At 48.2% G+C, this 16505-nt stretch overlaps 1 protein-coding gene across 1 annotated transcript in view; it reads left to right on the top strand.

The window, feature by feature from the left end:
- The window catches only part of LOC105697902, a 168704-nt gene that overhangs the window by 128989 nt on the left and 23210 nt on the right, over positions 1-16505 (top strand). Inside the window, exons 5-10 of the mRNA XM_012421634.1 lie at positions 1861-1988; positions 6420-7076; positions 7889-8068; positions 14207-14321; positions 14704-14856; positions 15539-15676. Of these exons, the coding sequence (XP_012277057.1) occupies positions 1861-1988; positions 6420-7076; positions 7889-8068; positions 14207-14321; positions 14704-14856; positions 15539-15676 (1371 nt within the window). The remainder of the gene's footprint in view (positions 1-1860; positions 1989-6419; positions 7077-7888; positions 8069-14206; positions 14322-14703; positions 14857-15538; positions 15677-16505) is intronic.

The following is a 16505-nucleotide window of genomic DNA, read 5'->3' as shown; positions in this document are numbered from 1 at the left end:
TCATGTTCGGAATACGTAACGAAATCGAGGAGAGTGCGGGGGCATTTTGCAGAAAATCTAGGAAAAAGGCGGCTGAAGTATCGACGTGGGGAGATTTATGGTCATTTTTCATTATCCCGCTCTTTTCCGTGGATTTACGTGCGTGGGATTTTGTCACGCCTTTTAGGAGACAGTTTCTACGATTTTATAGGGATTTATGAGGTGAGAGTCGAGAAAACCAATATGGCCGGTTACTGAGTCGGGTGAAACGATTAAATCTGCGTGTTTCCTGGAGAGAGACGGTCATTGCTTGTTGCATTTCAGGGCACGAGGAGGTTCACTGGAGAGGAAATAGATGGAATAAGAGAAAGAGAAAGGGGACCGAGGGAAAAGGAGAAAATTGAGAGTAAAGCGCCGAGGTGGCGAACCCCGGCATGAGAACGCGGATATTCATTACACTGGCGGCATAAATCAAATTTTATTCAATTTGCTCGAGATTTCGGCGTCGTCCAACGTAAGAGGCGACATGGAAAGGTGGTTATCGAGGGAGAAAGACGAAGGAGAATGAGGCAAGTGAAGGAGTTAAAAAAGGAAGACGGGTTATCGGGTTTCTTGGTCTGTAGGATGTAGGGGGCACTGGAAAGTAATTTCGATTTTTATCGGTTATTACTACCGCGAAGTCGTAGAATAAATTCCAATAAAATTATTACTGCTGAAACTGACATTTCCCAGAAATCCTCCACCGTGGGTTGCTTCGGAATTAATATTTTATGTTAAATAAATAAGATTTCCAAAAAGTTCAGCATCTGTAATTGCCTGTCAGGCTGAATCCTCCAGTGGAGAAGCTCGTGCCCGAAGTCCTCTCATGAAATCTAAATAGTCTTCATGAAGATAACGTTATAAAAATAGAGTTCCGCTTGAGGAACAAAAGTCGACGAAGACCCCTCGCGGGGACTTCTGAAAGATGCAAGTCGACCGGCAGAAATTTTGGGAAATTTCTCCTCGTGGGAAAGTTACGGCCTCGGATCTCGAGCCGTGCATCTGCGGCCAATTTTCCAGGGAATTTTAAAATCCTCGGAAGGCTGCCAACTGTTCAAACTTTTAGAGCTGATTATCTTTTGCGTCTTTTACCCGCGACCTGTCCCGAGACGTTTTGGAAATAGCCGATCGATCGCCGCCGACCTCGTCGTCGTGGGACATTGTATTAAATGCTAATCCGACATCGTTGGGCATTCCGACTGTGTCAAATATCTAACGCGTCGAAATAATTGACTCGTGTCAGGCAACATAATTGTCTAACGCTGCTTATTGAATCATCTTGATCCACTCTGGGACATGGGACATGCACGATGGCTCGGCAAATGTCGGCAATTCGAGGCCCAGGGGGGAATTATTTTGTTCCGTTTACTTAGTCATAATAGGTATTGCGCGGCCTTCTATCACGATATTCGTCTATTTTCCTCGATTAACATCAACTTATAATTGGACACCGGTCCTTTCATCGCGAACACCATGAAAATCAATAGATGACAAAAATGCTTTAACGCGTTCCACCGTAGAAAAAAATCACTTTAGCTCAGTCTTCATCCTAATTTAAATATCAGTTTCTATAATAAACCCATACCTTGCGGTACAAGTACATGGAGCCAATTTTCCAGTCGCTATTGTTTCCTTTGTTACTCAACCGAACCGCAACCACTTGTTCTACAAACATATTTGCAACATCATCACGGAAGAATTCGAATGTACCGAAAACCAAGTTGCATTGTATTCAATTTAATTTGAAAAATCGTAGGAAATGTTATTTCCAAACCGCGGACTAATGTTAAAATATATCCTGATATGCATTATGACTTAAGTATATGATTATTCGTTTTTCAGAGATGCTTGTCACGACGCTTGGACGCAATTGCGTTTGTCCCCGATGTTTGGTTGCATATGTCCAAACAATCACATGAAGCGACGCTGCGACAAGATATTTTCCATGGTGAACCATAATCCATGTGTCGGTGAGTTTTGAACAGAATTTCAAACAACTATCACGATGTGTTGATCTCTATTCTCGAGTGTATATACTCATACATCAATATATATTAAATGCGTATACATATATACATGTATATGTAAACGCATCCATACACATACTTACGTTACATACAATATACATATTATGTATGAATGCTCGGAGTACGTAGCACTTTGGAAGGATTGTCGATGTTGTGTAAAATCATTTTTTATTTACTGTCCTTTTTTATTCATCGCCTAGTGTACGTACGAGGGCAGTTATGAGATAACTGCTTCGAAAACCGATTATCTTCGTTAATCGATAGGTAAGTACTGTACAAAGAACGTGGAATACAACTTGGAATACTATTTAATCTCCGAGAAAGCACTTTATACTTTTAGCAATGTTCTCGCGAAATGACACGCAAAACCCCAAATATCGTCCAGAAGGCCTTCCATTTCCGTTGAATTCATTTCGCATTGTCCAGGAAATTCATTATCGTGCGAAATTCAACATACAGACCGTGACTCATTTGGTGCTCGTAGTTGGGAAAAGGCGGCCATGTTCGGCAAACAACTCGACTGTTTCGGCGAAATGATGGCCGCCCCCTCCTAGGGGTAAGATCGGTATCAACGCCTCGAAGGGTTGCAGAGTTTGCTAATTAAAGGCCGTACTAATGGCCATCTCGTATAGCTGACTAAACATTTCTTCGAGTAATAGCTAGCAAACCCTAACTACCGAGGAGTCATTTATTTAGGATTTATGACATCGATGTATTACCGATTTCTTGGTCTCACCTCTACCTCGAAACTACCCTTCATAGTCTGGTTTTCTCGCAACGTAATTTTTTAATCCAAGTAGGAGACAAGATCATACCAGGTACTCGAAAAAGAAATTAGACCCCGTGTACGCAACGTCCTCGCTCACCCCTCTACACGACCCTTAAGACCCTGACCGGCAAGGGTTCGGGCAAAGGACAGTCGCCAGGGTGTAAGTAACCCTACTTTATGACTCGCAGCCCTCGGCAAGGCCGTGCTCGACCCTGATAAGAGTAAGTGGCCTTCGGCATTGAATCCCGTCGCGACATCGATCAGAGATGCGACGGGCTCTTAGGGGATCTTCCTCTAAATTTTTAAAAAAGCAAACCACGCCCCGTAGGCATCTCTAATCGCGACGGAAACACCCTCCACCAGGAGACGCGTACGGCCGTCACCCCGTCACGAGTGAAACGGCCACATCTCTCGAAATGTCCCATTTTCCATCTCTAGCCTCCCCAGAATGCGATTCTGCGAATACTTTGCAGGCAATCCGAACTATTCGGCTCTGAGATGTAGACATCGCGAGGTGCACCCTGATGGTTAATGAGTACAGTATCCGATGGGCACAGTGGCTGACCAAGATGTTCGGTCTTCGCCCTCGATTTTGTCCCTTAACACAAATCCCGGTCCTTGAGATCGTTCTCTGCCGGACCCGGGTCCAACCGCCGGTGACAAACCCTCAGGAACCGGCGTTAATCCAATCGCAGGAGTCCAACGAAAATTGGATCAAGCCTTGAGAGATCGAGGTCGATCGCTCGATCGACTAATGGAGAACCGGGCTCTGGTTTATCGTCGATCGAACAAATCGATGAAATTCTCTTTGCCGTCCGAGTCCTTCCCGCCGGTAATGCCGGCAGGCATCGAGCAATTTCATCGGCAAGGACTGTTTTCCTTTGATGTGCCGTTCCCCAGGATCGACTCCTCTGTCCTCGTATTTCGTTCCGACACCCTCATCTGTACGCGAGTACCTCTATTTGTCCGTGTGTCATCTAGGCACGTATTCGTGTACCTGTATAAAGCCGTCGGTGGCAGTCTCGTAGTAAATTCTTTGCACCTTCGGGTAATCACCCGCGTCTCTCGTTGGATTTGCGGAGCGTCTCTTTACAAGATGCGAATTACGTGCCCTCGCTGTCACGCTGATACATTTGCTAATGGACTCCGTGAAAGATACTTCGATGAAGGTGCTGATACCGCGATATCTTTGACCAATGGTGCGGCATGACGAAATGAACTTTACACGTGTAGTTTACACTCCGCATGACGTTCTCCGGTATAAGGTCGGAGTTTGTAGCTACTTTGTATGAAATTCGGCGTTAAACTCGTGTACTTCGAGTCAAAATAAAAAGAAGCGCTCCGTTGCGTTGGTCTATTAACGTAAATGCGGATTTTTTCTAATCACCGTAATATGCAAAGTGTAATGGTATCTCTTAGAAAAGACCACATTTTTAGCTCGTTTCTTCTGTTAATTCGGGGAATAACTCGCGAAAAGAGGCATGAAATCCCGCACTGCGATTCGTCGCGTGGAGGTTAATTATAAATCTCATTGAATTAAGTGCTCTAGAAATGTGACGAAAAATTCCAGAGACCGGCTTTATTAAAGAAGAATAAATTTTTAACAAAGTAGCGAAAGACTCAATTACGAAAATAAAGTCTCATGGAGAGCTCTGCGTGCTCGGATGTCCGAGTCCTTTTTCGTTTCATTTTCTCCGAGCGAAACGGCGCGGAAAGAATGTGCGTAATGTGCGGAGCGTTATCATTTTTAGCGAAGCCTTTATGCATTTTATTATTTGGGTAGCGTTCCCGCCGGGAAGGTAACTTTGACGAACATTGGCGGTTGCGAAACGAAATTTGGAATTTAATGCCGCCACTGGTTTAAATCTTCCACTTCTAAATCAAAGCATTAGATGTCTTTAAATTTTGAGCTACCGAACAATGGCCGTGGAATGAATGGACCATATCGGAAAATTGTATATCATTGCGTCGTTGCTATATTCGATGCCGCATATATATCGAAGTGTCACCCTAACGATTAACATGACGTGATAATATCAATGGTTCCCCACTGCATTGAATGAAAAATTAATAACGTAGTAAACAACGCCGGGCGCTCCACCCTGCCTAAAAATTAATATATTCTCTATCCACCACGTGGTCGTCCGTTTTCTGCGACAGTCATTGTGCCGTTGATAATGATTATTCATTTTTAATTAGCACTTTACGTTATACAAATAAATCGACGAGACGAATGCGTACTCGAGGACGAATTCAACGGTACGACGGAATTTTCTCTCGGGGCGTTCAACGGAATTACGAGGGAATGTACATCGTCCAGGGGAACATGGACACCTTGGCGAAAAAAGAGAAAAGAAAGAAAAAAAAAAAAGAATCACGCAGGGAAATGAAATCGACGAAATAACGAATCCTGAAGCCACCGGAGGGACTGTGGATCCTGACAATCCTGGAATGCAAAGTGCACCATTGCACCTGCAACGCGTCACGTTTGCACGTGCACCAAGCCACCTGCACCTGTACTCTGCCTAAAACGGCAAGGAAAGGTCCTCGCCTTCGACTAGAAGAATTTATTCCCCGGTGAAACTGCAGTCCAGACCATAAGGATTTACTGCACCGTTCTCGAGTTTAACCACGCAAAATTCGTTTTTATCGCCCTCGTTGCGACGACGAACGTTTCCAGGGAATCCTGAAATCTTTATTTCGGCCATACGCCCACGGAAGATATTTTCGAGAACGAGACGATATCTTCTTGGCAGAGTACATCGAGAAGTGTTTTGCACCGCATGACGAACTTCTGCATGGGATACTTTCGGTTTCGTCTTTATATTTCTTTCCTTTAAGGGATTTCTGTTCCACGAGTTTTTTCTTTCTCAATTTCAAGCCTGTGCATTTGTCCGTTAGTGGGTAGTTTGTTCGTCTCTTACACTCTCCTCGCACTAATTTAGTACTTCTCAACACGAACTCCAAGCGTTTCCGAGTTATCGCAAACGACATGGTCATACCGTGACGTTAAAATAATTGCTACACTGTAATTGGATTTTAAGAAGCAATTTTTAAAATTAGCGAATTTATCAAAACGACTCGGTGGAAAATTTGAAACTGGTTAATTGACACGTTGGTCGCTTCATAGAGGTTCTTACAAAAGATTAATTTATCCAGATTCGGTTTATATACTTCAGTGCCCGAGTCATTTACGCTGGGAAGTAAACGTTGGATCGTCGATTCGAAAAATTGTAACGCGTTCGAAATACAGACAGCGATTGGGAATCATTGTCGAGAACGTCGTGACCATCGTGAAAACGGAACCTCAAAATTCTATGGGATGACCATGACCACCTTAAGGGCCCCTCGCGTAAGAGTCCAACGACGAGGATTTAAGTAAAATCGTAGAATCTCGATTTCTAAGAGATGAAAAAGTACATCGGTAGCCCTATTCCCTCGCGTCCATAATAAAAAAAAAAATACATTTTAACGAAGTAAGAGAATTTCCTGCGGTAGTCTCTTATTGGAGGGGCCCGAAGACAGCACCACCGGCATGCCCCCAGTGCACTTCGAAGACGAGCGCACTGACCCCCACCCGGCGCCTCTCTGTTCTTGTGTTTCAGAGTTTCTACCCTCCGCGTCCGTAGACCTATCGGGGACCGACTCCGCCCTCTATCCGTTCGACCCCCAGCAGGAGAACTTTCAGGAGTTCTGGTTGCCCCCGACCAGTATGTACCCCTACTTTCTGTTTCCCGCGAGCGCCACCTCGCGGAGCCTGTCGGAGGCGGCCCGTCCTGCCCACCCGGGGGGCGCCCGGGTGCGAGAGGAGGTCCCGGAGCTTCCGGGAGCCTGGCCGGGGCCCCCCAGCTGGGACCTGGACGGGACCGCGCCAGGGCCTCGCCAGGTCGGCGAGTACGAGGACGCGATCAGCGCGGGGCCAGGGAATGGCTTCGAGGGAGACCTCGATGCCGCCGCCGAGCATAAGCATGACCGTGCCTCCAGCACCGAGCACCTGCAGCACCTCGGCACGAACGAGCATGACCTCTATCGGCACGAAACCACCAAGTTGCACTCGCACCACCGCCACGATCACCACCACCACCACCACTACCTCGCACCTCGTCCCACCCCTACCGTAGACGAGACTTTGCTGGCGCCGGGCCGCCCGGTGGACCAGCCCAACCGAGACGGCGATCTCGGGGACCTCGCGAGAACCGGAAGACTGCCGGTCGACCGAATCTTCGACCTCGGGGAGGCCTTCGACGGCTTCGTCGACCAAGGTTTGTACCGTCCCCGGGGTGTCCTTTGACACCCTCGCGCGTCTTTCGCCTCTTGCGTTGGCATTTCACGGCCGCAAGGGTTGGAGGCCACCTATCGATTCGAGTCCACGCCAGGGGTCGAAGATCCGGGGGAAGAGGTGTCGGGTATCGCGTCCGATCACCGAGGTGGACGCGCAAAAGGCGACGTTCCAGGGCGACTGGAGCGTCCAAGAGACGCGACTCCGACGCAAGGGGTTGGGCGTTCGAGGGTTAGGGCTGAGCTCCGAGGGGCGAACGCTAGACGGTCGGAGGACGACCCTGCTCCTCGTCCTGGGGGAGCCTTCGATGGCTTCGATGGATCGGGTTCACGACCCGGACGTGGGACTGCCTTAAAACGGTCTCCACGCATCCCCTAGACGTACGCAAGCCTCGTGGACGTGGTCTTTATCGTGCGTGGGACTTCGGACGGTTTCGATGATCGGGCTCGTATCGCGCCTCCGGGGTGGTCCATGGCCGTTCTTCCGATATCTGGAGGATGTCGAAGAGTCGGGGATCTAACGATCGGGAGATGCAAAAGCGGGGAAGGAAAGTCGGATTTCCTGGAGGAAGAAGCCAGACTTCTTCGTTTCGCGCCTACGAGACGACGCCCCGGAGAAGATAGGACGTTTCGTTGATAACCCGGTTTCTTCTTTCAGGGAACTCTCTACCTTGCGAAAGAGAATTGCAGCGAGTTTTGTTGAGTTAATCGTAGCCTTGGACCCCACTTCCTGGACGGATGCTGATATCGGTTAAGGGCCTTTTTTACTAATGATCGTGGCACCGAACTTTTACAGTGAAGGTCATCTCCCACCCTGATAATTCGACCAGCCTAGAGTTCATCGAGTCCCAGGTGGAAAATCCATTGATAGACGCCGATCACCAGGACCTCGATGCTCTGAAGCAGCTGCCCATTCCGGGGATTCAGCATCACCGAGGACATCATCGGAGGAATCAGTCTTTGGAGGATCAAGACAGTGAGTATTTGCCGTTTCCGTTTCTGAATTCGATTTTTGGATACTCGACGTTAACGGCGAATCCGCGGTTTAGCCTGACTATCAACTTCCGCTTATCAAATTTTTATTGTCTTTTTTTTTTTCCAAGTTTGCGAGGCGTAATTATCTCAATTAAGAGATCTCGAAAGGAAATCGCTTAACCGAGGACTCTTAGGCCTCGGTAACGCAGAAGACGCCGTTTCGTCAACTCTCCGCTATCTGTCCGGGGTGGGCGGTGGCGCGAATTTATCGCGTGGGAAAGTTTAATTTAATTTCGAGGACGGGCCGCGTCTCATTTCCGGTGCATCCGCATGCGCAATATTATTTCCCGGCGTCGAAATTCGAACTTTAATTCGAGATACTCCGGGGCCGGGAATTCTCCGAAGTTCCGGGATAACCCGATATCGCGAGTCCCCCCCAAGTCTGTATTTCGCAAAACCTTGGGATACCTTCGAGAATCTCGCGAGGGGACCCTCCAAATCTTCCCCGCAGGACATTTTTCACTTCCGGAAGTGTACCCGAAACTTATCCTATTCGTCCCTCTCACCTTGGCGGAGCGGATAAATTGCTTCCTCCCCCGAGTTTCGTATAATTTATTTTCATTTATTCGATAAGCTTGCCGAAGAAAAAAAAAAAAAGAAAATCAATTTGACAAATACTTGGCATTTTCAAACGCTACGGGCCCTCGAGAATAAATCCCTGTTAGGGTCGACGGTTATGCGAGCATTCCTCCCCTTTATTAAAACCGAGTATTCGCATTAATTGCAAGTGCCCGACGCTTTCCCGCGAGATCGGCGTTACGATAAGCAGAAACTCGACGCGGCGGCACCTTCGATCGTTAATCTCCCCCGGGGCCATAGAGTGAGAAATTTCTGAGCTCGGTCTCGTTTCGTAACCACGGACAAGCCAGGCTGGAACGGAGCTTCGATCCCTCGTCGGATCGTCGCCATGCCGTTGCGGTTAAGATCGGTTGTAGTTCCCCGCCAAGTAGCCATTTCCCTCGTGGTCGCCACCACCGAATCCACCTTATCGTCGCAAGTGCACACACCTCGACCTCCTTCCCCAGTCCCCCAGAAACGTGCAATGTGCCCGTCATATTAGTATTCTTGCACCCTGGTATTCATTCCTGGGCAACACGTATGCCGGAAAACGTTTGGTGGTAAATTTAACGCCAAAATAACCGGAGGTTACGACGGATGTACAGGTTCGTCCTCGGTCGGTGTTAACGTACGGTGTAAACGAGGAGTACTCGAACAGTCGGTGTTTAATCGGCATCGAACGCGATATCACCGGGCGCGACAACACTCGGTACATTATATGGACGAATCATATAATGTACGATGTTATCAAACGTCATGTTGGGCAGTGAATGCCGAAACGTCACCGATCGGTCCTCGGTTCCCGGACGAGTGTAAAGATTTATGGAAGCATGGCGAAAATATTAGCGGTGGATTTAACCACAGTCGAAAATGATCTAGGAGCGAACGGAATTGTGGTCGGTCAATTTTTGGAAAAATCGATCTCACTCGTCCCACCGATCGATCGATAGGCTTCCAAAAATAAGAGGGGGGATATTTTCATTACTCGCGTTCGAGGATGGCGGCTCGAAATCGTCGCTTGTTATCGATGAGAGGGGGTTAAACAAACGGTGTGGGCCACCGCAATTGTGTCGCGAGAACGTGAACCGTAATGGCGTACCTAGTTCTCGCGTACACGTAAATCCACTTTGTCTACGAGTACGCATGCGGCCAAGAGAGGGTAGATGGACAAAAAGATAGAGGGAGACAAAGCGAAGCAGACCGACAGAGACGAGTAAAAGGGGAATATTTACCCGTAGACTTTACACCGAAAAATGGTCGAGTCGAGTAGATCATCAGTGCCGAATTTTGGGGCGGTAATAAAACAGTCCGATCTTTGACAATTACAGGTGTGTTCGTGATATTTATTTCCGGGTTTTCATAGGCAGGTCCGATAACGATATCGAGCGGAATTGCAATACCATGGCTGGTTGATTTCTGGGAGCGTCGTTAGGAATACATCGGCAGTTGCAACAAAGGCCAATCAATCACGGGGTTTAATGATGGTTTATCGGTGTTTTATTATGCATGAAAATGTAGCGTTTTGCTGCATCGACAGTTTATACATAAACGGTTTAATAATTGTTTGTCTTGTATTCGGAACGATGGTCGAAGGTGACGAGTCAAAATACCGGCATCGGCAGGAATTATACCGTGCAATTGTAGAGATGCTCACCCGAAGGGTGAATTTTTTACTATTTCGAGCCGCATTTGTCATCGTGCAAAAAAAAAAAATAACGGCCTTAGAACCATCGAGAATGTTATCTCTTCATAGACTGTCACTTTTTTCTTGCCAGATTGATCGAATTTACAGTATCCGCCCGACATATAACGACAGATTTGCCTATGCACGATACAATGCGACAAAAGTGGCTCTCGTCACGCATCCCTTCGTGACCCCGGCATCTAAAGGGGCGCTTTTCAGTGCTGCCCCTTAACGCAATAATTGGTTGGTTCCCCCAGAAATCATTCTTGCCACCCAATGACGACGCGTTACAATTAACGGAGAAAGACGAGCAGCCACGTCCCCGTTTTGATTTCGAAATCTGGATAAACCAAGCGAGAGGAAACCCGCCCTCGACGAAGAGAGACAACGACGGGGGCGTAAATGGAGAAGGACGGAGCCAAAGAGATGGGAACGGGTTAAAGTGGATCGATTCCCCGTGTAAAATTCAGCATCGTTCCGTCGCGTCCTCTCGAGTGGGACACGTTCCCATCGGCGGATACATATCGGTCGAGTACCGACCCTGAAGCGACTCCGGTCTCGCTAACTGCATTGCCCGTGGAGTTTCTCGATCACGAACTCTCGTAAATTTTACCCGAGAACGAGAGGCGCGACCCTAAACTCCTCGTGAAACGTTCTCGGGGGTCGCCGAGGCATATTCCGGGGGTGGAGGCAGATAGCGATGAGCAAAGTCGGTCTTAGTCATTCATATTCGAGTGTTGGTCCTGCTCGGTCGAGTATCGATCTTGGATGGCCCAGTCTTGGTCCAGGTCTCGTAAAAAGTGAGAAGTAAGGACCCGGATCGATTTTGCTGATCGCCAGGCCCAAATCGGAAAAAGGTCCGGGTCGTCTGGTCGGTTCGGCCGATTCCACTTTCTCGCGAGGCCGGACACACGTTTCAATTACGGCCGAGTTTCAATTGCTTCCGTTTCCTCGACTCGAGCCATCCCGCGAGCACGCTCTCCCCTGGATTATCCCCCGGGAATCCGGGAGGAACCCAAGGCTCGCCTTGGGATTGATATTCCCCGGGACTCCTCGGGACAGCTTACGACTCTACTTCGGCCCAGCTTACGCCTGCTTAGAGAATTACCAACGTAGCTGCGAGGTTATGAGTCTTGGGGTTAGCGTCGGACGTTTCCCGGGGTGTTACGAGCGATATCGAATGACAATGGACGTCGCTTCGATGGGTAAATAGAGGCCCAACTTCGTGATCGATGCTCACGAGGACTCGGTACTCGCGTCACCAATTTAGCCCGACCTGCGCGCCCGTTTCTAGCAGTTGGAGTTGGGAATTTGCATTTCGCCCAGTCTCCGACACTCGCCTGATGCCGACAGGGGGTCGAAGAGACAAAGTCGAGCAGAAAAGATCCGTCACCGTTGACGAGGGAAACACGCAACGGCGGTTTTGCATTTACTGCGTTTGGTCAAACCCGTATTAACTGGTAACAGCCGAACTAAATTTGCCTAATTGTACCGAGCCAATATTACAGACTACACGGAGGGTATTGAGGGAACTTTAGTTATAACTCGCCGTTTCTGATCGATATCGAAGGCATGTTGTTTGTCGCATTAGTGCCTGGTAACTCGCCGGCTCGACGAGGTATTCTATAGGTGCATGGATTTCTAATGGCCGAATGCTGGCACGGCATAAAGTACCGGTGGTGGATGATGCGGTTGCCCCGGCACAGCATCAGCAGTTAACCGGAATTGGACTAATTATATGCCGGCGGTTAAAGTCACGTGTCGTCACCGACGGCTTGGTCAGCATTAGATCACCGGTAACGTGGTTTGCGTTTCGGTAATTGCAACACGGTCGAGGATAGACGTCGGACATTTTTCTCCCCCGAAACGCAACGAAACGACGAGCGGCTAAAATCCCGTAATCTAAAATGCATGCGCGCTTCAATTAATTCCCTGCATAATTTTGCAGCCTCGTTGAACGCCAACAATCCACTTCTCGGTCAATCCCCTTTCAAAATCATTGAAAATTCGCGTGGGAATTTGGCGAGGCCCATATTACGCGGAGGTAGGGCGAGAAAGAACGATGGCGGGTCCCATATATCTCGGGAATTCTTTGCGATCGCATAAACCTTCTGTCAAATTTCAAGTTCCGCGGAATAGGCCATAGCTTAAAAGATATGATCATGAGAATGACAAAATGGCGAGAAATATCGCGGGCATATATCTGGGTAATATGGCGGTTACGATGTGTCCTGTGAGCGTTTCAGAGGGCGAACTTCTGCCGGCCGTGGCGGTTCTGACGGGCTGCCAGTTTCAGGGAAGAAATCGAGGTTAGGTCGGCCTCGGGAAGCGGCCTCGTTTGTCTTAATAAAATGCGTCGAATCTACCGCGGGTGCCCCCAAACTTATGGACAGTCATCAGGGAACGCCATTTCTTCCCGTGGCGGAGTCGAATTCATTTTTCCCGCTTCCACCCCGAAACCGTTTGGCTTACCCCGGGACCTCGGAGATACATGGCCTCAAAATTAACAATCTTTCCTCCGCACCGGAAGCGACACCAATAGCGCGGAATTTGGTTCCCATGTAACAAACTTAGCGACGCTCGAACTAACTTCCAGATCGCTTAATCGCGAATAGACGGTAACTTCGACGGAGTAAGGTGATTGCCGCTTGATAAACGCCAGTTAATCGGGATCAAATCTGTATAATTTGAGGGAATACCATTTTGCACGCATGATTTGGTAAGTTTACTTAAACGTTAGTTAATCCAGTGTTAATAGCCTCGCTTAATGAAACGCTCGTATAGGTATTCATTTTACGGTCCAACTCCGAGGCTGGATACAGCCAATCACCTTATCACATTTCAGTTTGTAACCAATCTCGTTATGAAATATCGATTCGAGAGGAAACCCATTAAGCGGAAAGTCCGTATATTGGCGATGCCAATTTCGCCAAACAGGACCGTCGTACCTGCATTCGAGCATCGGATCATTTCAATTCGAATAACCGGCCCGAAACGGTACGTCGTCATGTAAACCGAAATTTAGGCCCATAAGAGAAATTGTTAAAAAAACGCGGACACTTGACTAATAAACTATGACAGTGATTAAATTATTCTACACGGTGAATTATTTTGACCGTCGAGGCCCTGGCGACAATTCGAAAAAATCTTGAGTAGCTAGAGTAGCCCGTCAGAGGCGCCTTGAATAATCGAATATCGCCAAGTCGTTTGCGAAATAATCAAGATGAATAAATGATTGGACCCCATTAGACCGTTTCCCGTGGAGGTCTAAATTACCCATGCCGGATGTGTTCGTTTGTTCCTGCCGGTCGCGGACTCGTCCAGGACGGAAGCGGACTCGTTCGTGCAAACAGACCGGCTGGCTCCCTCTTGCGAAATGTTTAACTTTGCCGATTGCAATCTTTCAGGAGAGGAGAGCTCTCGGCACTTCGAAACCGTGCCGCTCGATGGCGAACGCGCGGCAATTAATCGCGGAAAGAAATTGGGTTTATTTACTTTTCTGAATTTCCAGGAGGCCGAGGGGAGCGTCGCCGACGTCGCTAAAATGCGGATCCCGGTGTCTCCTTGGCCGCGTTGGGCAACCTGGCATTTTAATGTTTTAGGCAACGAGTCGTTATTCCATAATTATTCCAACCGATCGCGGCAGCTTCTTAATTGCGGGCTTCGAGATTGCGGGAGGCACAGAAGTCCGGGAATTAATGGCGGAAAGAAATTGCCGGTTGCCGTTTCTCCTTCCGCTCGGGTTCCATGGTATCGCCGCTAATTTGCTATTTTTAGGAGGGCTTCGCCGTTCCTCGCGTCCGGGTACTGAATACTTTGATTTCCTTCAATTTTCAGACGGAGGAGTAGCGATCGTCCCCTCGCCATTTTCCGAGGCCGAAAAGCCGATTCCTTTTCAGCCGGTGAAGCTGATACTCTCTAGCACGTGTCACCATGCTTACACGTCATGCAAGTAAGTAGCTGCTTCGCGTATACGTTTCCTCCGTGTAAGACTGTATTCATACCGACTCCGACGTTCCTGACGTTCGAATTCCGATAACCAATAAGAGCATCGCATTTTGTGCGGGAAGGACGCGTTCTGGAACAGAATCGGAGCGGACTGATTATCGGATGTCATACGTCCACGTTATTTTTCTTTGATGCCCATCGCCATTCGGGAAAGATCCACCGACGACGGAAAGTACGCTTCTGATTCCGGCGATATTTCATCCATTACCATTGACGTGGGAAAATGATCGGAGATGTATTATTTTCCGAAGCTCCGCGAGGCGATTCCGCATCTCTTCGAAGCTCCGTCAAAGTCTAAGTAGACGTTTCGCTTGCCCGTCTTACAGGAACGATCCGGAATGTAAAACGGCCCTGGAACCGGTACTTAATCGTTGTGAGCAAGCAACGTGCGCGAGAAACGAATGCATGGACGCGTTACAGCATTTTTACAAGACAGCCAGCCAGAAGCACTCCATGGAAATTGCTTTCTGCCTCTGCAAGTAAGTCACGCCAGAATTGCGGTTTAACACCCCACTCGTACGAGAATTTTCACGGCGAAAGAGATTAGTTCATTAATCGCCCGGAATTAAAATTAGCTTCTAGCTGTATATCTTAACGAATTTCTATCCGAAAAAATAATCGATCTCCTTTTCTCCCTTTCTCTCGCGAATTATGCAGCATGCCGAGGGCATTGCATCGGAGCGACGCAATTCGTTCCAAGGAACATTTACGAGCTTAGGACTCGGACTCCCACAGGACATTCGGGATATCCTCCTGACTATAGAGGATTCAGGGGAGAAGTCCACCTTAACGAAGCTGTTTTAACTTTTAAGTGGCTCTCACCCGAGAAACAATGCCGAAACTTTCTGCCCCTCTGTCTCTGCCCTTCGGTTACTTATTTCTACTTGGGTGCTCTTGCCTTTGTCCGAGATTCTTCTCTTCGGTGTCCCCTTCTCGGAGGTTCTGTGCCGGTCCTCGTCCATGTATTTCATCCCGTCTGGAAATTAGGACCGAACGCGACTCGTTTCTTGAATAAATACCCTTTCACCCTCGGAAAGTCCTCCAAAAGGATTCGCCCCGATGTTTCACAGTTCCATACAGCTGGAAATTCGAACGCAAACTCGGAAGAATTTCCCAAGGCGCGTCACCTTGGAGTTTTCACGTTTCCCTCGTTAATTTCAGGAAAACCGACGGAAGACGCGACGAGTGCTTGATCGCCCAGGAGAAGATGCATCCGATGTGTGCCCAAAGGGTCGAGGGGGCAGAAATGCCGACGTGTCACAGCCTCGCCGAAGTATGTCGCGAAGATCGCGGCTGTCGGTAAGTGGACAGTCGGCATGGGTCAACGGGTAGATCTCTCTTCCCTTCCCTCGTCCCAAGAAAATGTATTTTAAATTATACAATTAGGCGAAAAGGGGAGGACAAAGAAAAAGACTTCACAGGGCGTCCTCCTTTCCGTCCTCCGGTTAGGCGCCCTGACGGAAAGTAGGGAATCCTCCACCTCTCTTTTCTTTTCCCTGTTTCAAGTACGAATCTCCAAGTAGAATGCACCTTACCTTTGTTCGGAATCCGGCATCGATCCTCGCGACCTCCCCGAACTCTCCCGGAATGATCTGAGGGCGATTTGGAAGGCAGACGATTTTCCTTGAGATAAACGCCTTGACGAGTTTTCCCTTTGCCAGGTTCCCTTAGAAGCCCCCAACTAGCGGAATTTGATGTGCAATTTGACGTGGAATTGGGCAAAAAAAAAAATACGTCGTTACCCTTTAAAAGGGATCGGTTAATCGAGATCTGGTATGATTTTCTAGGAGCTAATTCTCTCAAGCTGTACGTAATTTAGTATGCGCGACAGTTGACAAACTGAACATCCGCAAAAAGAAAGAAAAAAAAAATCAGCCAACAAGCATCAAGAGGCAGGACGTTAGTACATGCTCCGGCGGTACTTTTTCAAGTTAATGTCGCGCTATACATCAAGCCAGTTTTGCCCGGTATTTTATGCCGCTATGTATTATCCTGAAATCGTTAAAACCGCCCCGAAGAATTTTATTTCGGCATTGTACCGTAAGGAAGACCTTCATTTGAATGAAATCGATCCTTTTGACAGAGGACTTGCGATTTATTATGGCCGGAATAAATGAAATTCGCCAGC

The sequence above is a fragment of the Orussus abietinus genome, unplaced genomic scaffold, assembly GCF_000612105.2.
Source record: "Orussus abietinus isolate OABI.00-Male unplaced genomic scaffold, Oabi_2.0 scaffold1, whole genome shotgun sequence".
NCBI lineage: Eukaryota > Metazoa > Arthropoda > Insecta > Hymenoptera > Orussidae > Orussus > Orussus abietinus.
This window is presented reverse-complemented; position numbering and strand designations above follow the sequence as displayed.